The 26,043-nt window shown below is 35.2% G+C and overlaps 3 protein-coding genes across 3 annotated transcripts in view; 2 read left to right on the forward strand and 1 right to left on the reverse strand.

Annotated features, from left to right (window-relative positions):
- The window catches only part of Wb (wing blister), a 201,303-nt gene that overhangs the window by 105,253 nt on the left and 70,007 nt on the right, over positions 1-26,043 (forward strand). The window lies entirely within an intron of this gene.
- Positions 10,727-12,511, forward strand: LOC144476391 (uncharacterized). The gene is made up of 2 exons (XM_078193276.1): positions 10,727-10,877; positions 11,184-12,511. Exons 1-2 carry the CDS (start codon positions 10,833-10,835, stop codon positions 11,568-11,570), a joined length of 432 nt encoding a protein of 143 aa, XP_078049402.1. The 5' UTR covers positions 10,727-10,832; the 3' UTR covers positions 11,571-12,511.
- Positions 14,195-14,587, reverse strand: LOC144476523 (uncharacterized). The gene has a single exon (XM_078193595.1). The coding sequence runs from the start codon at positions 14,585-14,587 to the stop codon at positions 14,195-14,197; it is 393 nt and encodes a 130-aa protein (XP_078049721.1).

Genomic DNA, 26,043 nt, shown 5'->3' on the forward strand with positions numbered 1-26,043 from the left:
CGGTCAATTGTAAAGAGACGAAAGGGCATACCTTAGCATCTACGTTGTACTTTTATAATTAAAAAATTGATTCACTCTCTATAAATAATACACCAGTCATATCTCTTTTCCGTTTTCTATTTCACCTTCGCAATTTTATTGTAAGTGCATAATCTGCACGATCTGCTTATCACCTTTCTTTGAAAATTAAAAAAAGATCTAGTAATAATTACAGGTATCACAAAACCGACAAACTATTCGTTCGTGCATGTCATAATTTAAACCATTTTATCATCCTATACACTTAAATCTCGTTCTATCAAAATCTGTGCTCATTACACAAAAATCTGTGACGGACAGCTGCCCGAAGAAAAAGTTGCGATTTGTTGCAGAGTGTAATCAGATAACCATGAATCAGACAGAAATTACGGAAAAAAGCTTCGGTTTCACTATTGATCGTGCGGAAACAATGCGAGCGATATGTCTCGCTGCAAATTGCGCCGACATGGCATCGGGCTCAATCTAAACGGGCACGACGAAGGGCACGGCGAAACCGCGCGAGACATAAATCGTGCCGCATAAGTCGGAGTATAAATCGTACGGTTCAAAGGCGAAACCACTAAAAGTCCGCGATATGGAAAGCTGCGCCGTGAGTTCGATTTTTATCGAATCTCCGCAATCCATTGGAACAATGTATGCAACCAGTGGACTGCGGACGTTTATGCGAATTCGCGTTTTTATCGACGAGCCTCGAGAAAGTCGAGTCACTAGGAAGTAGAAATTCATTTTCATCGTAGACATTTTCTCCGTTCGATGGATCAAGGAATTTTTCCTTTGTTTTCTTATCAAGTTTTATCAGGTGAAAGTCTGCTATTTTCGAAATAATTTTATATCTTTGTATTTATCATCTTCGATGTGCGTAATTTACAAGGACGTATCGTTGAACTGCTGTCATCGTATTATTCATATTTATTAATGTTGCTTGTAGCGCAGGTCTTATGTAAATATTTAAATAAACTTTTACAAAGTTAATTAATCAACTACTTTTATTTGATTGTTTCTGCGAAGAATTGCATTTGATACATAAATCAAGATTTAATTTAAAATCGTGTAATAATAAGAATTGGTAACATGGTTTTAATAACTATAATTTCCAATATAATATGCGATATCTTTGAACAAATTAAAATTATTTGCTTATAATAATAGTAATGATAATATTAATAATCAATACATATTTCAATAATACATTTCAAAAGGGAGCAAGGAATTTGATAAAATCATAGCTGAATACGGCTGTTTATAATAGCACATTTATGCAATTACTGTTACTGGAACAAGAAAACATCCTGTTCTGTAAATAGTATTACATAATTGTTGTTATTAGAACAAGAAAATTCTACATTTTGCGAACAGTTAATTTATGTAATTATTTTCACTCGTTCTGTAAGTAGTACACAACTTTTGTAATTGACGTTACTAGAACAAAGAAAATTCTATGAATAGTACAACATACAATTATTTTCACTGGGAAATGAAAATTTCACATTTTTGGAATAGTATAAATTATATAATTATTGTCACTGGTGTGGAAAAACACATTCTGCGAATTCTGTGAATAGCGCAAAAATGACTTAATTATTGCTGTTAGAAGAAAAACGTAGCATTGCGTGATTAGTATAAAATGTACCATCGTCACTAGGACAGGAATACAAATCCTACGTCAGAGTTGGCTCTGAAATAAGATTTCACGTGTTCGACTTCAAAGTTCGATCAGATTAAAAAGTGACTTGTTGCGATCGTGCACATTCCGCCGGTAATGCATCGAGTTAGAAATTAAAAGTCGACGGCTAAAAACCGCATTCCATGCCACTACGTGCCACCCTCCCGCGTTCACGATCTCCTCCGGTTCCAAGTTGTGGTCGCTGGCACTCGCCGCGTGGGTGGAATTGTTTTACAGCAACGCAAGTACTACCTTGCCACCCTGTAAATTACAAATATCTCTATTACAAAAACAAACAATTCCGACGGCGCGCGTAAGGTAGATCGGGATAAGGTGGTCAGAATTGCATTTTGTTTCTGTCGGCAACACGTTGCGATTTTCTTTGATAATACCGTTTAGTGCAGTAAAGTAAAGTAAATTGTTAGTTACGACGATATCACGAGTTTCATATACAACTAAGATATAGACCGCAAATTTGTTATACGATTGCATACTTCTGTAAGCTGTTTTATAAATCGCAGAATAAATACAACACAAGGTAAATTGTTTCAGTTGAAAATAAAACTGCAATTCGATTAATTATAATTAGCGTAAATAATGATCTACGTGTAATTTACTTGACATTAGATCGCGGTTAATTATGCAAAATAGAAGCTTGGTGTTTCAATTGTATACAACTGAAGGCAAATAAAAATATGTTTTTACTTTTAATAATTGCAAAATTTTTCAACAAAATCAACATTTGACATCATATTGATTAAATAACACGTTGAAATTTGTTCAGATAAAAATAGATGAATAATCGATAAGAAAAATTCTCCATTCGAATTAAAAAGGAATGACAAACAATTTAAATTATCAGATCTTTCATTAAAGTTCTAAAAGAGTGTCTTAATATATATGTTGTACAAATAGAAATAAATAAAATTATAAATAATTCTTAGTAATATTTTTGACAAGACAAATGATTTCTATTAAATTTCCTGTTTTCATTAAATACTTAATTTTTCTTATTCATTGTTTGTTTATTTTTTATCCCAATAAACTCTAATGTATTATTTAATCTGAATGATATTAAACGCTTACAAGTAGATGGTACAGTTTCATGCATTCTTAGCGTGTATTAATTCGTTTAGGTCGCCAGAAATATATGTGAAGTATTTTTCGAAGAATTCATTTCTTATACGAGGTTTTCTTAAAATCGAGCCCGGTTCTCTTGTTATTTTCGGGGCAGAAAACAGATTGTTAAATGCGAGAACAATTGTTAAAATTGAAAATCAATCCACATGGTAGTAAGTGACAGCAAAGGGGCGAAGCAATGATAGTCGTAGGTGAACCGCGTAACGCGACTCCAGGCTTAGGGCTAAAGCCGCGTATCAAGTAGCCGGAGAATGTGATTTCCCCTCTTTCCCCTTTTCTTTTACCCAGCTGCAGCGGCGTAACCTAGCTGTCCTTCTGGTCGTGCAATTCTTTCTTACTTGCATTCGTAAACTGGCTACTAGATTGTTTAAATATCAATGGACGAAGATCTGCAATTTAGTCGTTAGCAATACATGCTATAATGGATAATATTTTATCTATTTTCACTTTACACTTTAAACCGACGAGTTTTGCTTCATTTATAATTTGACGTTTCATGAAAATACCTCTTACAACACAGACGTAAAACAGAAATTGATCGAACGTTTAACAGTATCAATAAACATAAAGTAGGCGAATTGAACAATTCATTCCTTTAATCCGACATACTGATAATAATGTTTGACTAATGTATTCAATATATTGTTCAAATATAACAAAAACTATTACATTAATTTTCGAATACTATATTACATACATATATACATTTAGTTTAAACATTTCATATGTAAAAAATGAAAGAAATCATATACCATATACATCGTGTACATCAAAAACATCTTATTTTAACACACACGTCGATGTTCTCGAGAAGAGATTGCATAAGATACATCATCTATGTATATACCGCATCAAAATAATTTAAGCATTTCCCTACCATAATTTTCTTGGTAAAAATTGAAACGCTGAACGAGAAAATTGAACTGGTTACGAGGAAATGGTAGGGTCATTTATTAATTGCAGCAGGAACGAAACAGTAATGAATGCATCAAGGACTTCTATTTCATTCTCGAAGTTCATTCTGCATATGAACAGTCAACAACGATTAACCATTTGCGACACGTCGTTAAAGCTGAAACAAAAATGACACTCCTTCGCGCAGTTCTAACGCATTGGCTGTACTTTGTAAGCACTATATATAGCTTCTCGATTAGGATTAACTCCGATTCACGACTAGATGTTGAACTCGATTCTATCCTCGGCGCTCGGTGCGTGTGGCGGGGTGGAGGAGAGGAGCGAAACTCGCTATCAGATCGATGATAAATACACTCCTGAACATACAGCGAAATGATTTAATGGTACACGGGATAGCCAGCCTCGAAATTTTATTTGCGCGAACGATAAACCATTTCGATGCAAATGCGAGAGAGAAAGGTGGCGAAAAGGAGAGGAAGAGAAGCCGCGACGCGGCGCGGCGCATTGATTAAAATTTATCGAATCGTCGCGTTCCCTTATTTCTGTGCACGCGCCACCCGATGGGAGGACGGGGATGTTCCCTTGGTCGTCCGTTAATTGCTTTCCGATCAATCGGGAACAAGTTAATAGAGATTAATTACTATCGAATTTCATTAATGACTGCTAAATGGCCGCGACTCCTGCGGATTATTAATCATCCTGGCCGTTCGAGACGCGTTAACGTTGCTCCGCGAACTTCGGCTGTCTTCTTCGCTCTCTCATTGATGAATGGTTCGCATAATTCGCTGTACCATCGATGTATTATTAGGCTGATGCGATGGTTAGACCAGAACTGTTTCGCTATTGGCAACCATTTAACTGAGAACAAAGAGGAACATTGGTATAATAATTGTAATTGGAACTAAAAGTTTCTGTTGGACGTACACGTTAATAAGTCTCACAATTTATACGTTATAAACATTTATGTATTTTATCGTATCACAAAACTAAGAGCTAAATATGCAGTAGATTAATTGTTAATGTTTTTTAAATGTGCGACACCTGTAGGTTATATACGATCGGTTACGAAAACATTTAACACTTTTCAGAACTGAATCATTTTCTTAAAATTGGTCCAAGTGACGTGACTTTTTTAGACAGTAAAACTACTGTCTACTAGACAATGGTTAAAGAATTGTTTTCAAAAATTGCAATTGTTGCGTGAAATTGTTTATCTGAAATGATATTTCAAGATTTAATTGATGTCATAGAGATAAGTAAATACATGCACCGAAATAGTTGTGTTTATGTCATGGTAAAGAAAATTATTAATAGAAATAGTATTTTCTTAAGATGTATTAGCAATAATTAATCGAAATAATAATACACGCGTCTTTCTAGTAATTATTTATAATTTTATATCTCATCATCAATATTTATGAAAGAAAATAAATTTCTCTTATAGTTTTCGTTTCAATAATTTATATAATTGGAACATTTAACATTGTACATATCTCAAATAATAGTTATCTCAAAATTAAATACGAATACTTGCTATTGCTTGATTGGAAACATTTAATGGAAATAATATTTCATTGTTTCATTTCACGCGCAACGAAGAAAACATTTATTCGAATTGAGACTTTAAGGTTCATATTGAAAAATATATATTTTAAATAATAATTATATTTTTGTAAAGTCAGTGAAGTATTCCAACGGATGCTTCATTTTACAAGGGAATAAGTTATTATTTTGGAAAAGATATGTGTAAGATTTTCACGAAACAGCGTATTCAAATTTTAGTACTCTTGGCAGAAATATTTCAGCCCAGGCCGAATCATAAACGATTCGACAATTGAACAGCGTAATAATTTCGTGCGGAAAAATAATCTGGGTTGAGACCCCTTCGTAACCTTTACGTACCTTCGTAAAAACAATCCAGTTCGAAGAAAGGATCAGGGTGGTTCGTTTGAGGGTGGCTTTAATGATACATGGAGTCAAACGGCGTTGTTCGCGAAGACCGCCGGTGGTACGACTTTATACGGGTACGTAGGCAATAAAAGATGTCCCTTCGGTATACGATATTTCCGCGCGCTCTTTTACGAGTTAACAACCCTCTGCTACCTGATAGATCGTTTTATATGGTGAACGATTGCTCTGTATTAGTATCCCAAAACCGTCGTCAGACTTGTGGCCCGACTTCAGTCTCCAAAAATGACAAAGGAAAAATAATTCATTGCACAAAGTTTCGCAGTCTATTTATTTATAATCTTCTAAATCAAAATAACATTGAAGTATTTCACACACACACATACATATATATATGTATATATAATAATATATGCATTAATAATTTTTCTATTACCAATATTTTAAAATTGAAGTAAAATTTGATATACAATAAATATAAACGATCTACCTCAATTAATGACTAACAAATGTTAATCGAGATATCTATGAAAGAAATGGTAGCGCAAGTGAGTTTTTATTAATAAAATTTGGCAAATACTTTAACTTGCTCTTATGCACACGAAATCCATTATGTTATTGAAAAATGACTAGTAGATAATTTAATTTGTTTTATGCGAAAGCATCTTCTTTAAAACACTAATAAATGTTGCAACTTCTTTTTACGCAGGCGAAACAAAATGAGTTCTTGAAAAATCACTATCGAATGATGTAACTTGCTTTTACACGCACGGAATCGAATAAGTTCCTAAAAAATTCCTATTAAACGGTCGATGTTGCTTTTACGCAGACGACCCGTTAAGCGTGCGCGAAAGAAAGCGATTCCGCCGGAAAGATCGACAGCCTCACAATTTTGTCGGACTTGTTAACAGGTGATCAAGCATCAATTTTTCACCGCGGAACACGCTCGGAAAACGGGGATTCCACGGTTGTCGCGGGTCGATTCAATATTATATTGCTTTCGTTTTCAGCGGCTTTAATGGGACGCGTACCTACCTGCCATTGTACAATGGCCGCAGAATGTATACATTAACCGATACAAGCCAGTTTAAATATTTCTTGTGGAGTCCGCTTAAGTTGGTTGCGGTGGAGGTAACCGATCCCCCCCTACCATGTGAATATAATTTGCATATCAGATCATCGATCGGAGTAAATCATTGCAGGTCGACAACCCGGCGTACCTGCCGGAAGGGAGCCTGACGTTTCTCCTTAATATTGATTCCTGATTGTTCTCGCTTTAGCGACGTCGTTTCTTCGCCACGCGGTGGGAAATACCGGCTAATTAACTAGTCACGTTCACCCATCGTGCTTGAATATTCTTTTGCTGAAAACTTGAGCTTTTATAGCGTTTTATGGTGCTATATCGGGACAATGCTAGAATGTTCTAACAGATGGTCTAGGTCTCGGTAGGACTAGTTCTCGTGGAAATATATTAGTTAGATTTCGTCCTGTTGATTATCCTTCCGAAGCGCCATAAAATCGTTTACCTGCTGGGTAATAGGTTTTTACAGCACAACAATACATGAAAACCGAGACCGGCAGTTGTTTTCGGCAACAAGTTAAAGCGTGCAAACCACTCTTTGGTGTAACACTTTTATTACTTTTATGGCTTTTATTTGACATTTTCGAAAGGATAGAAAACCAGCGTTAAATATTACTGGCGCTTTTATTAATGAATACTTACACAAAACAATTATCGAAATGAATTCTCTTTAGTCGAATAATTTATTCGAGTAGAGATTGCAAAATTATTCAAGTAATGCGAATTATTGATGACAACGTTTGCTTTTACGTAATTTAAATTTTGCTCGTATAATATTCATGTTGCAAATTATATGAAGATCGCGGTAGAATAGAAATTTTCATAAATATTACAAATTAATCAGTTAGCTGTTTCTGAGGAGTATACTCGTCACGATATAACGGAAATATTCTTTTTTTATCACGAATATACCCGTGAAAAGCAGCTAATTGGTCAAGAAGAATATATGCCATAATGTTCTTTAGTAAATTATATATCTCATAAAAGTATTCTATTTAAACGAAACAAGCGGAAATTCAAACATATAGAATATAATTGCGATACTTTGCACACTTCTCAAATTGGTTGCAACGGCTAACTGGTTAAACATTAAGATGTTCGCCCGTAGCGCGTAAAATTTAAACATTCATAAAATTAATGTCCTTACCTTTATTCTGTGCAATAAAATATCTTATAAATATTTATAAATATAAAGTAACCATAGTCGGAATTTATTTCAAAGCGATCTAATATTTTCATCGAACTTTGCCGTTTCTTTTCTAGAAAAATAATGATTTTAATGTGTTAAATATGTGACCGTAATTATGGTAACGTTACAGACACGAAATAATGTCTGAAGATGGTATTTCATCGACCCACCCACGTGGACGATGGTGTGTACGGTGCTCGCTCGTATTTTCCATCGCGTCTCGTCGCGACGTGGGTAGCTGGCTTCCATCAAATCGCTAATTATCGATGCGCGGCAATAATTGTATATCACCGTTTAATACCAGTATACCGTTCCGATCGCAATAACATTCCGCTTACAAATGGAGCGTTCAACGCGGTGCATCATAGTCACGGTGGCTCTGAAATCGCCATAAGAAGCATGGCGAGCTCGAAGCAGCAACGAACTGCGACGCGTTGCAACTGCAACGCGCGTCATCTTATTTATTGGTTGCGCGCGCGCGCGCGCCTTCGTTTCGTTTTGTTCCGCGTGTTGCTCAGCCCGTGTAATTAATTCAGCTGCGTTCGGTTCGAATTAGAGATACCAGATAACGCAGTAAATTTATTGAGACCTCGAGCGATCGGAAAAATTGTCGGTCGCCGGGAAAAATCGTGCGCTCGGTGCTCGAGTTAATTAACTGGTAATCTTAATTAACTATTGCGCGTCCACGTTAGCCAGGAGCATAACGATACTCCGTTGGACATCGTATCTATCGCCATCGTTTACAAGTAATTCCGGTAAATTGATTCCGCGCAACCTTGCGAGTTCCCGACGAATCCGAAACGCGCTTTGATCCGAATAAAAATTTTGGACGATCGAACTTAAACTGGAAAGTTTATGTATGGATAGTGTATATTAAGTTAATTTTTCTTTAATTTTCTGTACACAAATCGATGCGTTCGTTAATTTCATTGATATAGTTGCTCAACGTTCCCTAAAACGTTGCCTTCTATACCACCGTGTCTTCTACAATTATGGTTCATTGTTACGGTGTTTCCTGGACGGAGAATTGATAATTATACTGCGAATCTTTACTCAAATTTTTATCGATGTACATGATGTCTTGTATAAATGCATGAAGATCGGCAGTGTACTGAAAATAAATTGCAGATTTTTATGAAAACAAAAATTTTCTTCATTAATCACAAGATGCAGAAACTACACAGTCTTTTATTTTTTTACTTAATCATTCAGATGAATTGACGGTAATACAATAATATTTTCAAACTGACTAAATTTTGCGCTATATCGCATTTGATCTATTCGTTTCTGTCATAAATGAAGAAATTACACAGTACATTAATAATTATTGAAGATACATTTATCTTCAGTTAAGTAAACGAATTAATTTTAATATTTGATCGAATGAGAATCACTGTTAACATTGTTTTGAGATTTTCAAATGATTAAGACGACTGAGATTTTTGCGACAGCGATTCTGTGTGCACGACGCAGAATTCAGGTGCGTCCGTTTTCGAGAATAGCCTCGTTAATCACCGGCATGGTGCACCGGTGTCAGAATGTTGATAAAAGACGAACGAGTGCGAGGAAAAGTTGATAGCCGGTGTTTTCAGCGATTTTTTCGTTTTCCGTAGTAACCGATGCACCTACCACCGCAGGAAGCCGGTGTCGGCAGCGCGGCGCAAATCTGTCAACACCGTAATAGGATGCGCGGCCAGATTTAAAATATTGGCTAATATACGAGCATAACATGCAGATGTCCGAGTCGGGAAGAGCCGATCGTCGCCCGTGTTCGGTACGCTTCCTTTCGCTCGGTTATCCGATGATTTTACAACGTCCCTCGACGCACGCGCGTCTACCCTTTCTCAATTTCGAATCACGGCCTCGCTGAATAAATGCGGATTTCGAGATGTCAGAGAGATAAGCGAGATAGAAAACATTTTTCTATTTTTTAACAGAGATCAGACATAGGTAAAAACATTTGAAAAGATATCGGAAATAATGAATGAAATACTTTGCTCGTATGAAGTAATATTTCTACATTTATTCGACTTTGTAGAGACAAATATATCCGTCGAAAATAGTTATTTATATCGTAGCGAAAGAAATTATTAATTGAAATAGTACTTTCTTGAGATGTACTATAAGTAATTATTTTAAATATCATCTGTCTAAATCTATATTACATAGTTGAAACTGAATTTCTTACAGTTTTTATTTCTGAAAGAAAACAAGAACACCGTTCAGTGATAGGCAAGCTCGGCTGACACAAGGGGGCCGAGCCACGCCAATGAGAGGTGGTGCCCATTTTCGTTCATTGGCGCAGCAGCCTTGTGCCAGCCGAAGTTGCTATTGGCCAGCAGTTTTGGTCAACAACTCGGAAACGGAACCACGAATTGCATTTCCGCTAAAGAAAAAGTTATTTCAAATGAACTCCTCATGTTTTGGGAAGTAACATAATTTTGGGAATATGTATAAAATTCATGGAGTTAAATGTTATTAGTAGACTATGAATATTGCTAGATTATTTCTAATTATTGTAATTACTGAAAGAACAATGGGACATGCGAAATAAATTTATAGAACTTTGCTGCGAAATGTACAGGACCCATCCCCACCAACCTAGCGCCCTCGCATAAGTAGGGTAAATGCGTTGCCCTTATTGGTAGAAGATACTGTACTTCGACTTTGTCAGGTATAATGAGAAGCCCCCACCAACATAAATAAGGGTCGTTCGGTCGAAAGACAACCAGCAAACATAGTTTTCTTAAAGATTTGTCACTTTAAATCTGCCTGCGTAAGGAGACGTGTCGACACTTCTACGGCGATTGACAACATTTTGAACAGAAATTTCCCGTACATCTTTTTTAAAAGTTATTTATTAATTACTCTAATAGTGAAAGTTATTTGAAGTGAAAATGGCGAGTTTGGACAACGATGATATCTACATTGCAGACCACGAAGTATGTATTGTTATTTTACGTAAATTTTAAAGTATTAATGTTGTTTCATCAGAGTAAGATATTATGTAATTAATTTTTATAATCTTTGTATCCATAATTCAGAAATAGTTGTCATAACTTAGTGTCCATTGGACATTCAAATATTACGGTAAAATAACTGTTCTTTAATTAATTGCAACTCGTCTGAAACGGTAGTAAGTTTCAAAATGTAATTGCTGACAACTTATTGTTCCTTTTTATCTGATAAACTTGAGACCAACTCAGATTAGACTTGGACTTTAAACTCTCTGATATACATTTTTTCAGTTACTGGCGATTTTCGATGATACCTCTACGTTGTCGCATTTGGAGGATCTCAGTCTGGATCCTGCTTTTTTAAGGTTTATCAGTGAGTCGGAATCAGCGAACGAAGAAACGACGGAGGATCGACCGAACTACGTTGAAAACAATCAGAAGAAAGCGAAGAAGGAAGACACGGTGTTTCTTGTCCCGAAAGTGTACACATGCATTTACTGCATGAAACGGTTCTATAGTCGCCTGGTGCTCCGTAGACACCAGGTTTACCACGCGAAGCAACAATTGCGTTGTCCATGGTGTGGAAAGAGATCATACAGCATTAATATTCTATTAAGGCACTTCGATTATTTTCATTTCTACGATCGGAAGCGGCAATTGCTATTAGGAACAGTATGATGGTTTTTTAACAAAGTTTCTCTCATTAACAGTTGCTAACATCATTAAGCCACCATTGAAAATTAATTTCAAAATAGGAATTCCTTACTTTCCGTTGGTTACTATGACATGGCAAAGGAAGACTGTTAAATTCTATAAAACTCGTAACACTTGCGCGAATAGAATGGTTGCGAAAGTTAGGGAAATGGTGATATTAATTAACACAAATTGTACGATTGCTTTATATTCACTACAAAGGATTTTCTAGTCAATCTAAACAATTTTCATCTTCATCAAGTACTTAGTAAATATTTACTAAGTAGTATATTGAGAGACTGAAATTAATTATATATTAATGTGATAACTTTTCTTTGTAGTAAACTATAAAAGATTGACATGAGATTTATTTTATTTCAATATGAAAACCTTTTGAAGTTGATTATAATAGAATAAAAAATTTAGGGGATGTAATTCCACAGTTCGTCAATGTTCTGTTGAGAAAATGTTTATTAAGTCTGCGTGAATGAAATGGTTTTTATGAAAAATTGCCGATGCTTTCAATGAAACAAAATAATTTTTCAATAATTGGAAGGCGCCTGGTCCCGGTCGATGGTTTCATTTTGAAGATTGCATCTCAGCCAGAACGTATTCATTACAGAAATTAATTACTGTCACGCGAGACTCGAACAAGGTGGTTGATTAATATTCTATCAGGCTTCTTGTAATGCGACGACGTTGAAGTTCGAGTATTTTTGATAATGATATATCGTATGAGAAATGTTAGATTAAAGCGAACGATACATAGAATATGTAAGAATTGACAACAACATGATTTGACAACTATTTTACAACGGTTACAAGTACTCTTGTTCAATAGTAATATTGTAGTTATTTATTGATGCGCGTCGAACATGTACTATTTTTATACATTGTATTCGCGTTTATTAGAACTAATAATTTTTCTTGGAACTAATAAAACGCTTGACGACATCCGTTTTGTTATTATTAACCATGCAAAGTTTCTCGTTGTATCCAAAGTAGAGTGATATTTATAGAAAAAAATAATTGAAATATTATGTTACATAATAAATTCTTCAGAATTCGAATAAAATAGTACTACAGTAAATAAAATATTTTATTTCGATAACATAAAATCGAATACCGTATAGAATAGCAATAGAATATATTTTGGTAATTTAAAACGAACCCCTTAATGCACAGTTTTTTTTAAAAAAGACCGCCCAAAGAAGTCAATTTCTTTTAATGTAAAAAAACACAATTTAGAACGTTGTCTTGGCAAGAAAATTACAAAAATACAAAAATAATCAAAATTTTTATTGTAATTTTGGATTTTGATCCACATTACAGAAAATCGTCGAATATTGTAATATTACACGCACATCAATTTTTTTATCTTTCTTTTCGAATTCCCATTTCAGAAAAAACATTATTATCAGTAAAAATATTTATTTATACTTCTAAAACATAAATAATAACAATACTAGTATTTATAAAATAGCAGCATAAAGTAGAACGCCGCTCGAATTATCTCGAGTGTGCACAGTTTGGCCAGTTTAGCGCGCTCGAGTTAACTCGAGCGTGCATGTTAAGGGGTTAAATCATGAAAATAAATATTTTATTTCGATAATATGACAAAAAATAAAATACTTCTCATACTCCTGAACTGGAAAATTAATTGTGAATTTTAAAATCTATCTTTTTAAATATCGCTATCCGCATGTAGCAAAGTGTATCTTTTATATACATTTACGATATAGAGAAAACATATTCCGTTCATTTTGAATTACCAAAATAATTTTCGCACCATTATCATAATAAATTGAATGAATTGTGGTACCGATATTTTCAGTGTTTAGCAAACAAAATATTATTTAAAATAATATCTTAACAATTTGTTAAAACGACAAATAAAATATTTTACTTTCAAAAATACATGCGCAATATAAAATAAAATATCTATTTACTATTTGCCACTTAAAGTATTGTTTCTCCCAGCTCTGTTTGTATCTCAAGAGTTTTCGGAATCCTATGAATCACGGTGCGTCATTCGTTAGGAGACCGATAAGACCTGATGCAAGAGTTTCATCTTTCAGAAAATCGGTAGATAAAAGAAACACTGTCAAGATGACTTCATTGTCGCTTTCTAGTAGAACATCTATCTTAACCGACGTGATGCCAGGGGAAAGTACCGGATACAATGTAACGAAACAGGAAAATAATTCATTATAAAGTCTTTTATTCATTGAAATGAAATGTACATTTAACAATGGAAACACTCATAAAAATTAATTTATCGTTAGCTTTTGGATCTAAACTTCTGACTGGGATGTAAGGGATATCAAAATTACGAATTAGAGCAAGCACAACAATTATATTATTTTATATAATCTCATACAAGTATTAATTATTATACAATGTTTATCCAGTCTTTAAACTTCGTCTTTCGCATTTTAAAAATTCTCTTCATCTTCAATGATCGCATTAATCATCACGTCACTTATACTACGTCATCGATAGGTTAAAAATGCATTATCTGTGAAATTTCCAAGCGCGTCAGAATTATGAATAAAGCGGTCATCGGTATAGGATATCGTATTCCTCGAAGGCAATACTATTATGACAGTTCAGCATCGACAGAATAATTGGTGCAGCTTCCTGGTTGACAGCGAAATGAATCCTTGCCTGCATTTGTGGCACCAATAGGCCTTTCGTATGTGTCGAATCATATGTCGTCTGTAGTTCAGCTTGTGGAAGAAATACTTCGCGCAATACCCGCAGTCGTAGATTTTCGGTTCTCGAAATTTAAAATCTGACGGATTTTTCTGTTTCTGTTGATCTAACTTTTCCGCACTTCTTGCCGACAAACCCAAATAGTGCAGACAATCTGGCGACGGTGGACATTTCAGATAAGTCCTCCCTTGTACCTCTCTGTATGGGTGCCTGCCGAAATTGAATTTCTTCGTTCTCTTTATGAGAAAACGTATTGCAAGTTGGTCCTCTCTGGAACTGGACGCCATGTTGTTCGCTATATTGGCCGGTCTCTGTAACAGAAGGTGATTTTTTTTGTTACTATTATATGTAAATTATTTTATAAATCTGTATACTAGTCCGGTTGATTTTAAAATTATTCTTATTTATCGAAACTATCCTATTATCTCATTAATTTTAACTATCCTTATTTTAGGTTAGGTTAGCCGATCAGAGATTTTGTATGCAATTTAGGAAACACATAATTCTAAAAACACAGTTCTTTGACAGCTTCTCTAGACAGTACTAAAAAGTCACTTAATGGATTCTATGACATTAGTTACTTAAAATATTAAAAGTATTCCTATTCAAAAATCTTAAAATTCTATAAAAATCGGCAATCAATTTGACAAACTCGTTAGGATATACGAATTTGAACAGTACAATGATATTGACACATAATTAAAAGTTAATAATTATCAAAAGTAATTACCTCGTTTATGCGAGCACGGCTCTTGCCATGACTGGAAGCGGAGTGAACCATTGTAGTGTCACTGCGATAATTTCTTCCAGATGCACAGAAACGTCACGTCAATCGAAAATTAAGTTTCTAGTTAGAACTGTCACTATTCCAAGAAACACAGTCGAAATGAACGGCACGAAATGAAACAAGCTGCTTTTATGGAAATTCTCTGTGAGTGCGACAGGTTCGTGGGTCAATTAACGAATGGTGAGACCAAGTGTGCTTCCCTTGTCAAACTAGCAGATTCAAAAGTTCGGGGTTGTGACAAGGTGCCCCCCTCCACCGACACGCAGGTAGATTCGAAAAGTACTACGAAGTTATTTCTTCCCACCCTTTTCCTGGTTAACGGTACTTTCCGTATTCGACCACGGTCACCATTCTGACGTTTTGATTGTCGCAAACTGTACGCGTACAATTCATTTGTAATGCAATATTTAACATTATATCGAAATTGTTGAGTTTTCTGAGAGATAAACATTTCTTTTTTATCGTTTACAGAAAATAAAAGTAAAAAAAAATATTTTGCGCTGATACTCCTTTGATTTTTCTATATTTATAGAATTGAAATATGTTTTGTTTCAATATCGAATGACAACTTTATTCGATTTCAATTGAAATATTTTCGTAATTTCTAGTTTAAGAGAAGTAATGTCCATTTTCTGAAAATAAAAATATGGTAATAGATAATTATATTTTCATGTATAAAAATAGGGATATAAAGTTATAAATAGATTTTGATATATGAAAATGGGGGCATGGATTTGAGAATTGCAAAATACATACGATAAACGTCTCTTGCAAGGGCTAAGAAAGTAGAAAATAAAATCAAATTAAACAAGGTCTACAAGAGGTAAAAATTGTTCTATTTCGTGTCTTACATCGAATGCATCATTAATTTGTCGCACCCGTATGTTTCATTCGTGATAAAAAACAAAATTGTTGATACAATTCATCTAAACAGTAGATTGTTGAAACGCTAATTTCATGCTATTTATAGACTGTATTGTTATCGATACCAGCGCAGAAATATTAGGGACCGAACCGGTCTACCTGAACGTACGGTGCGACTTACCCCCACGTGCTGCCGGAAGGTGCCCCACGTTATAAATCAGTGCGCCTATCTGACGTTATAACAATGACTTTGACATTAAAGGTCTCAAAAACTGTAGGCTGTTTGCCTTGAAAACCGGATATTATTAAATTCAACTCTACAATCTTTATTTCTGTATAAAATCTCATGAAAAAGTGAGTGTAATTATAACACTTTCAAAATTAACAATTTTTGTTTAGTATGATCTGTATCAATGTAACCTTATAAGAAATTCTATTTACAGTAATTATTCCCAATGTTACATGACGTTTCATTCCATTTGTAGCATTAGTTAGTACTGCTTCACGAATAAATGCGATCAAATTGTTATTCGATTAAATAGTTAGCTTACCTGAGAATATTCTCCGAGTACAAAGTGTTAAAACATCGCGAACATTAGAAGTGAATTTCTACCCCAGCTCCACCCCTCAATCGCATTACGGTACCAAGCTTGATATTGCTGGACGTAGAAAAACGGGGGAGAGGATCGTTGTTTTTTGCCCCGGCGACAGGAGAAATTAATCCAGTGAAAAGATTACGACGATGTCCGGCGAAGCGTTACGAAAAAGCGACCGCAGTCTTGCGGTAGGTTGGCCGAGATCGGTGTCAGCTGATGGGAGCGCGAGGAACGACCTTGGTATCGAATTTCTTATCTGTATAGCGAATCGAAATTTACATTTGATTCGAGCCGTTCATTCGACCCCCGACAGACAGAGCATCTATCCCGACCGGAATTTGCATTTCGTTTGCGCATCCGATGCAGATCGAGTGGCTGGCCGCGCTCCGCTCCAAGCCTATCTGTTCTACCGATCTAATTACAATGTAATACCCTCGGAAACAAATATTGTAATCGATGCATCACGCCCCATCCGCTGACATAAGATCGATGGTTTATTAGCTGGTACATTTTCATGATTTCTCCTATAAAACTCTCAAAGTGAAAAATAATTTTGTTAGTGTACACCTTTAATTACATTTTAACACTAGGTTTACCGTAAGTTCCGGAAATTTTCCACTTCACAATCTGCTGATTCTTCTATTTGCACATTTCCACTATATTGCATAATTTCAATTTTATCTTGCGTTTGATGATGCTAGATTCCCTTGTTACCACTGCTTTCATCGAAACTATCATCTCTTAGACAGTTTTGTTTTCGAACATATATTTACCTTGTTTCGGCATATTCTATGAAGAAGGGTTATTCGTCAAAGAATGTACAACTTAAATTGACACCAATGTTTTTGCAGTAACTTACAATAACGTAACATTTACTTCTTCAATGCACAAACTAACAATACTCCCAAAAACTTAAATTTCAAAATATGCTTACACGATGATTACATATAGCTAAGATCATTGACTTTCTCAATACTAATCGCGTTTTAGCACGTGATTTTGTAAATAAAGAACGCAAAAGTAATCTTGTAACAACCACTGAAGAGTTCAGATAACGGAGTTATCTACCAGTGCATAAAGATCCATATTCCATTTATTAATAGTTTTATGCAATTATTAATATTTTTACGCAGTTATTAATATCTGCTGTTTAATTTTTAGAGGTTAGAATCGATCAATAATTAGTTGCTCTCGTTAAATATTCTAACAAGTTTAAAATTAAACAAAAATCGTAGTCAACATTATGAAATATTATTTTAATATAGACTGTATAAAATTCGCGATCTGATAATGAATTTATTTATGAAAAACAGATTTGAAACACATTTAAATAATTTAAAATAAATGTTTGCCCAAGCTATTATTTTGCAAGTTAGTGTTGTACCACTTGCTATAATTGAAGATAAAAATTTATAGTTGTTTATACATAACTGCGGGAAGAATTGTTCAACGTGATACAGTATGAAGTTTCAGTGTTATCTTTTAAACGTTAGATTGGCGTAAACGTGATACATAATACGTAACATACTGAAATATTTATATCAAATCTTCTTTTACATAAAATAATATATTATATCGTAATGCATAATATCTTGTACATACGCAAGCAAAAAGACAGTTTAGTTTCTTGTTTGCAATACTATAAAAACTCAAATGTTTCGTATCAAGGGTGATACAATAATAGTTACTATAATGGTGGTATGTGAATGGTGATTCAATCATACTGCAAAGCTGTAATCATTTTCGCTCCATCCTAATACCTACATTGTTCACGGATCGTCCTGATAAATCGACAACGGCGCTAGTTTATTCACAGAAAAATGCCAATTCCCGCGTAGTTACTTGAAGAAATCGGCCAGTCGATGCGTAACGACTTAATACGTAGCAGCTCGGCAAACATTGATCGATCGGGATGGAAAAAACGTCGGAAGACAGCCGGTCGCAAGTACGATGGACAAGTTCGGAGTCCCCGGGGCGATATCCGGCGAGAATTTTCCGTCTGCCTCGGTGGACGATCTAGGAATGCGGCACGCGAAGCCGGTAACTATTAAGCGCGTAGAAGGCAATGGCGGCTCGTAGATCCTCTCCACGGCAATCACCACTTGGGTGGTCCGATGCCGATCGCCACGGGCCATCTCGTCCAATTCCCTCGTGTGCTCGTATTAAGTCATTTTCCCGCAACAGTCGTCTGGCCGACACACCGCCATCCTTTGTCAATCAGTCCCCGGAAGGTCAGCTATCGTTCTGCCGAACTTCGTTCTGTCCGCAGGGTAGATGCGACTTGTCAATGGACAGTTACCTATTCGTGCCCTAGTTTACTATCATGATAACACAGATTGCCGACCGACATTGTAAAACGTGGCAAAATCGTACAATATATTAGTATTTTCAATCGTTCTTAAATCCACTATATTAAAAAGAAAGTTATACTCAGTAATATTATATTGTCAATACATACTTGTTTATAACTATGATGATAAACGTCGAGTTATAAATAGGACAGTAGAGTAATATAGTATATCTAGGTTGAATTTATTTACAATAAACTGAGGACCGACGATCCTCGAAAATGTCCTTGAATTGATTATCTTCCTCCTTCCATTTTGAGGTTGCAAGATATCTTCTTAAACATACAATTCTCATGATTATTTCACTCTTTTTGATATAAACAAATTATTTCTATTTTTTATAAGTTAATAAATAAAATTGTTTGTACTAACCTTATTGTGTTATTAAATTATCAGAATTTGTAATATTTCTATGAGAAGAGGCAGCTGAAATTGAACTAAATGCATTAATGTGTACTACACATTGTATACATTATTTGTGCGATTTTGAAGCAGGTAAATACACTTAAATGTACAAAGTTAACGCTTATAATTAACACGACAACTTGCTGTTTTCTTGTCCCTCCTTTAACTAGAAATATTTATGACGACAAATTATTTTTACGAAAACGTACTTGCTGTCTCAAGTATGTGGACAAATGTGCAAAATGCAGTAAAAATGAGTATTTAAATCTGAATAAATAATTCCCATGTATTCAAAAATAAATTTTCTATACTAAACCAGTAATTCACATGTATTACAGTAAAAATTAATGTTTAAACCTAGACAAAAAATTCTCGTATATTAAAGTAGAATTTTGAAGTACAATATCAAATTGTTAAAGAACCGTCTAAAAGATAAGACATATTTAGAAATGCTCTAAACGCCACAAGAGCTTGCCTATCACGCCACAAGCTTCGAAATAATGCCCTGACAGACGTGCGCGATCCAAATCAAGCAGAAAGGTATTCCTTATAGCGAAGCTTCGGAGATCCAGACGAAAATAACAATATCGCGTTTCAGTGAAAAGTGGAGGCGAGTAAAAATACAAAATGAATTATTATATTTCAATTATAGTTCATTACAGCGTCGGGGGTTATAAGATTAGGAAATTCTGGTGCGCTCGAGATGCGCGTCGGTCCGTAAACCCCCGCGGTGACACTGGAGGGCTCCGGTGCACCAGACGGGCCGTAATGGAGGGAAATTTGTGCTTTTAGAGGCGCATAATGAAAAAGCAGAGCCGCGCGTAATAAGAATCCACGTGTTGGAGAGATGGTCCCGGGGATCGTCGACGGCTCGTTAACGAGTGGAAAGGGACAGGCATGGCGCACTTATAGAAACCGGACCTTAGAATCACTACCGCTGTTCTTGATCGCTTCATCGCCACGAGCTGCGCCCGAACAGAGGCTCGATGGCCGCTCCAAATTGCGAAGCTCTATTTTGTATCAAATTTTAATAATTCCACCGGGACGGCCTTGAGTGTACAGGTTCTAACAAAAACTATATGGCAGTGGTTCCTAACTTCGAATCAGTATTAATTACTTGGGGTTGTACTTTCATTGTATTATACATGCATACTATTTATAACTCTTCTTTCATGCTTTCATTATTTTTAATCATCTGTCATATTTTTAACATATAGATAACAGTTAGATAAAAATGTAAAAAAAAAAGTTTCTCCATTTAACCATGTCAATATATCGAAAATAGCGTGGACACTATACTTACATTCTTTTGTAACCCTTAGGGCTCTAAATACTCCCGGCCGAAACGGTCCGCAGGTACGGCGCGCGGCTAGCGGTAACGGTCTTTATGACTTAGGTAAACGCATATCTGCGTCCTTCGGCCACAGCGGCGACTTCCGCCAAATTCATATATACGACCATAGAGCCCTAATGGTTAAAGTCTTTATAGGTTAATTATTTCACGTACTCATTCTTGCCACAAATGCCTAAAATCTGTAGCCGAGTCATAACTGCATAAAGATCCGAAATATAGTCATCAATGAACTGTCGATTTTATGCATTTATTATAGAAATATTTCAATAGATCAAATTCAAAATAGCAAATTTGAAAATATTATTATACCACTGTCAACTTATATAAACGCCTGCATGATTTCTACACGTTGCAATTAACGAGCATATTTATTTTCTATAAAGAACGGCAGTCTCGTCATTAACGTTCGTTAACGAAGACATAAATTCACTGCTGTTTCATAAACTTGCATCAGGAACGATGCGAAAAGATCTATTACCTAACCTTGTCTACGCGGATTTGAATTCAAGAACGGAGCTGACACTCCCGTTGCGCGTTCGAAAGAAAGCGTTGCGATTTTATAGGATATTCATGGTGATACAGGTGACCCGTCTACGTGACGATGAGTATCAAGACGGCGCGCGGGCACGGCACATAATGGATAGGCCGCGTGGGCATGGCCAGTTTTATAGAGCCCACACGCCCGGAATACAAAATCCACGTCGCGTTGTACTTCCGTGATGGGATCACTTTGTTACTTTTTTTTTTCTTCCTCCGCGGGCGATCCGTTCACGGACACCCGCCAGTGAATTACGATCGACGAGCGTCGTGGCTAGATCCTAGGAACCATTAAGGACCATGAATGACGTTAAAGATCGCGCCGAGAAAGATTTACGCTTCCGCTAGACAGTTCGAGGACAGGTGTCAATTGGAAAGTAATTCGTACTTTCTGTTATTCCTCCGAGACGTCGGACCCTTTGAAGTTGCCGCGCGATCGTTTCTTTCATTTATCTCCGGTTCTATGCAAATGCAAACATCAATCTCTGCGTGCTTGCATTGATTCGCCGAGAATGGGAAAACAAATTCCTTACGGCTGCGGATGGTAACGTCATATTCTAATGAATGTAGAAATCTTGGTAAATAGTTCGCAACGCTTTCTGTATATTGGCTTTGAAAGGATGAGAAGTGTTACAAGCACGCTTCGAACCATTTCGCGAGCTGGGAATCAAAGAAGCAAGAGTGAAACTGTTCTTGTCGGTGATGATTAGATTGCCGATTTTATACATTTATGACGAAAATGAATAGACCAGAGTTAAACAAGTGGAAGGATCGAAAGAATTTCAGAAAATCTACATAGCATTTTCCGCTGGTTAAAAATTTTAGGGATAATTGGAAAATTTTTATCTGAGTCGCATTTGTTGCATTCGACGAAGAAAATTTTTGTTTTGCACAAATATCCTCATTCCAGTGATAATTTTTTATTATTTGACAAATCTGCAGTTTCCGATTTTTTGTTGCTTTTTATCTTTTGTAACTACAGGTAACAACCGAAAAATCTGAAAAAATCGTCTGTTATCCAAAATAGATCAGATTTTTGTTAAAACACGCGATCTAATTTACCTATAACTACTCTCTCGGGAAAGTTAGAAGATTAAAATTTTGCACAGAGAGGTTTTTCTTTGTCATCTAACGATCTGTGCAATGTGTGTTGAAAAACTGCTGAGAGCAGATTTTGTTTTAATATTTTAGATACACAAGGTCTTCCAAAAATATCGAACAATTCGAAAATGGGAGATATCTGAGATCATTTCAAGCAACTTTTTCCTTTAGAAAAATTTTCTCTGAGACATCGTATACAAAGTTCATTCAAAAACTCCGCCAATTGAATTTATTTCCAATATAATTTAAAATAAATTGTTAAAATGAGTTAATACGAATTGATGAATTTGTATAATAAGATATAAATCTAATTTAGATTTCAAGTTCCTCTCTCTTTTATGGATGTTTGAAAAGTCTGTTATATCTAAGTATGTACACTGAAGATTACAAAATTTTTACATAGGACAAATTAGTGTCCGTTCGAGTAATTAAAGTTCGTTCCGGTAATTATGCAGTTTCTTGTCCAGTCGTGTCATTAATAAGCCCATTGATAAATATGGCAGTCGAACGTATATATGTTATCCATATACATCTTGCGCTCTTTGCCGACGCCCACGTGTATCTGCATTCCCGTTGCGCCGCGCCGATAATGCAAGTAATTACTCCCGCCGTACTAGGACGTTATTAACAGCCGCGTTTGCATAAATTCGTAATCGGCGATTCAGTCTTTTGTGTGTCTTAAGATGAATTTATGATCTCTGTTCCGTAATGATTATTTTAGACCGATTCAGAAACAGGGTCGTTCAATAATGCGATGAAAAATTCCATGATTGAAATTCCAATTTGCATTCCACAGAAATACCTTTTTTTAATTGCTAGACCTAAAGGACTATTTACGACATGATTTGATGTTATGGAAAGCATAATATTGTTTATGACATTCAGACCGAAGAAACTCGAAGAATAACTCGCAAATAAACACTAGTTACATTAATAAGTATCACATTACAAATATACTACGAGAATGGATTACACAAATCGTCGAATTACGAATTTTACCTGTAACCTAACTAATTCTTTTATTATTATAATATTATGGTACCACGAAGAGAAATATGATTATCGAAATTTAGACAGTTTTGAATGATTATAATTTGTTCAGTTATTATCAAAAATAAGCGTATAAAATCAACGAATTATATGTATTAGACAATAATAAATCGAACTGCGTAACAATTTTCTTCTTACAAAACAATCATGTATCGCATGGTTCGCATACGGGTGACAAGAATTCTTCACTAGTTTCCAAAATTCATATCAATTCCAATATATTCGAACGAACTTAATATCATTAGAACGTTGCGAATGCAAAAGAGTTAAAGTACTATCGACCACGTTTTGAACTTTCCAGTTACAGTTTCATAAATTATGTTTTTTTGCTTTCATCGAAATTTTGGAGGTTCAGTTACAGCATTTGACGTGTTAATGGCAATCATTTTCTTTCACGATTATTGGTATAAAAATTCAGATTTTCTGCGATGAAAATAAAATTGGAACGTTATCGTTACTTGTTACTGAAAATAGCGAAGCGTTCGTCTTTTTTTTGGCAGAATGTACTTCAATAATGATGATGATGATGCAAAACAAAATTATTCGAATAAAATATGTGGTTCTTTAGTGTACAGATATTTGCAGATGTAATAACGCGTCGCTAGTTAGCGTCAACTCGAACAGAAAATGGTGTTTACCCTGGGCAAACTAACCTCGATGATATCGAAAATAAAATGTCTCGACACACTAAAGTTAGCCTGATAAAAACACACCGGCGCTCGGCATAGTGATCTTTCTAATGCATGGAATTGGCTTATAATGTTAGTGTCAGCTCAAATGGGACGAAACTGGAAGCAGTAATTTTATGTCGCGAATGCAATGTAAAATTTATTTTTTTCATTTATGACCGACGCTTTAAATAACTAGTTCTCTATAAAACTTGCAAAGATGAATTTGTGGTCAAATTATAATAGGTCTTCAATGCAAATAAAGCAGAATAAAATTTTGGTATAGATTTAATTTTCGGCAGGTTTGTTATTTAATTTGTAGTAAATTTGTAAATTACATAATATTTTTAGTAGAAATTTAAATTGTAGTAGATATTTTATAGATTTAATTTATAATGTTTATTTTACTACGAAATCGGGACGAGGGGCTTATTGTAAACACGGTACGATTAATTATTCAGCTTGTCTTCTAGAATCTTATTAATTAGGAACAACAATAGTGTGAAGTTTTTAATCCGTACGAAGTACGGATTTGTATTCATCACACATTAGTGTAATACTAAAAATAATATTATAATCATTATATTTTGAACATTAATAAAAATTATTAGCTGATATTTATTATTATATGATGAATTTTAGAATACATTATCGATCCAGGCGATGAGAACTTAATTTAAAATGATACAGATCGATCATTAAACAATTAATTCAAACGATTTTAATACTTAACTTTTTCCTAATTAATTAAATACGTCAAAAGATATGGAAAGTCACCTTTAATTGTTAATACTTTCGACTCCATCTTCCCTAATGTAAAAATTGTAATTATTAATGAAAATTAACCGTAAATATAAAACGAAGACAAGAGCTGCTAGGTTTGTTTTACAGAATGAATGGTAATTTATATTTTCTCGTTAGTAGCATGTAACGTCTTGTTAGCAGTCATGTCTCACATTATTACCGGAAGTCTGCCTGCGATTGGAACAGAATCCCCGCACTTTGTATCTGTTTAATAACAGGGTGCAACGTTGACAAGTTATCTACCCGGAGAGATACACATCATACCCGACATCGTTGCACTCGTAACGAACTAATAAACGCACTTCGGCCAGAACGCAGTTCATTAATAATTATCCAATCATCCGGCTTCTCGTTCCCATGGTGGCCAGACAGCGTGACGATATTGTTCGGGCACCTTGTATTTCCTCGAAGGTGCACGGACCACCTGTGATAAGTTCATAAAGCTCGGCCCATGATACACCCACACTCGATCGAACGATCCTCGCACTGCATTCAATTAACTGGGAATTGCCGTGGCTTTACATCAACCACTTGTTACAGACACATTCGTTAGAAATCTTCGGATAATAACAGGTGACTGAAATGACGTATTTTTTATCCAAAAGTTTCACGTTTTTTCTCCTGACCGATTAGTTATTTTTGACGCGTATACTCGTAATATATTTGAAAAATGAAATAGTCATTTCATTGAAACTTAGTTCTGTTATACATATTTCCTTATCGAATAGTACAACACGTGATGTGAATTACTTTTCTATACAATATATTCTACACAGAATGCCGAATGATGTGAAATTAATTCTTTTCCAGTAAAAAGTATATTTTTTCTAAATTGTAATATCATAAATATTTCATAGATGATTGCTGCCGTATGAAATATTGCAGGAAGTATCATTTGATATTGACGATATTGAGAGAAAGACTGCCATTCAAATGGCAAATCCTTTCCATTAAACTCTAACTAAGTATGCTTAAAATCATTTATAATTTGAATACTTTTAAACACGTTTATTTTTCTATTTTGAATACAACATTGATGAATTTTCGCGATTGCTCGAGGGGATACCGGGTTTTTCCTTGGGAAAAGGTCGCGAGATATCGACCGTCAGCCGATATTCTCTGGCGAGGAAATGCCGTTAATTGCCTGAGCACGAATCCCGCTCGGATTTCGCTTCCGGCATCTAGACGGGGAAGAATTTCAGCTGAGGATACTGGCCGGAATGCAACGC

Source organism: Augochlora pura, chromosome 10 (genome assembly GCF_028453695.1).
Source record: "Augochlora pura isolate Apur16 chromosome 10, APUR_v2.2.1, whole genome shotgun sequence".
NCBI classification, from domain to species: Eukaryota; Metazoa; Arthropoda; class Insecta; order Hymenoptera; family Halictidae; genus Augochlora; species Augochlora pura.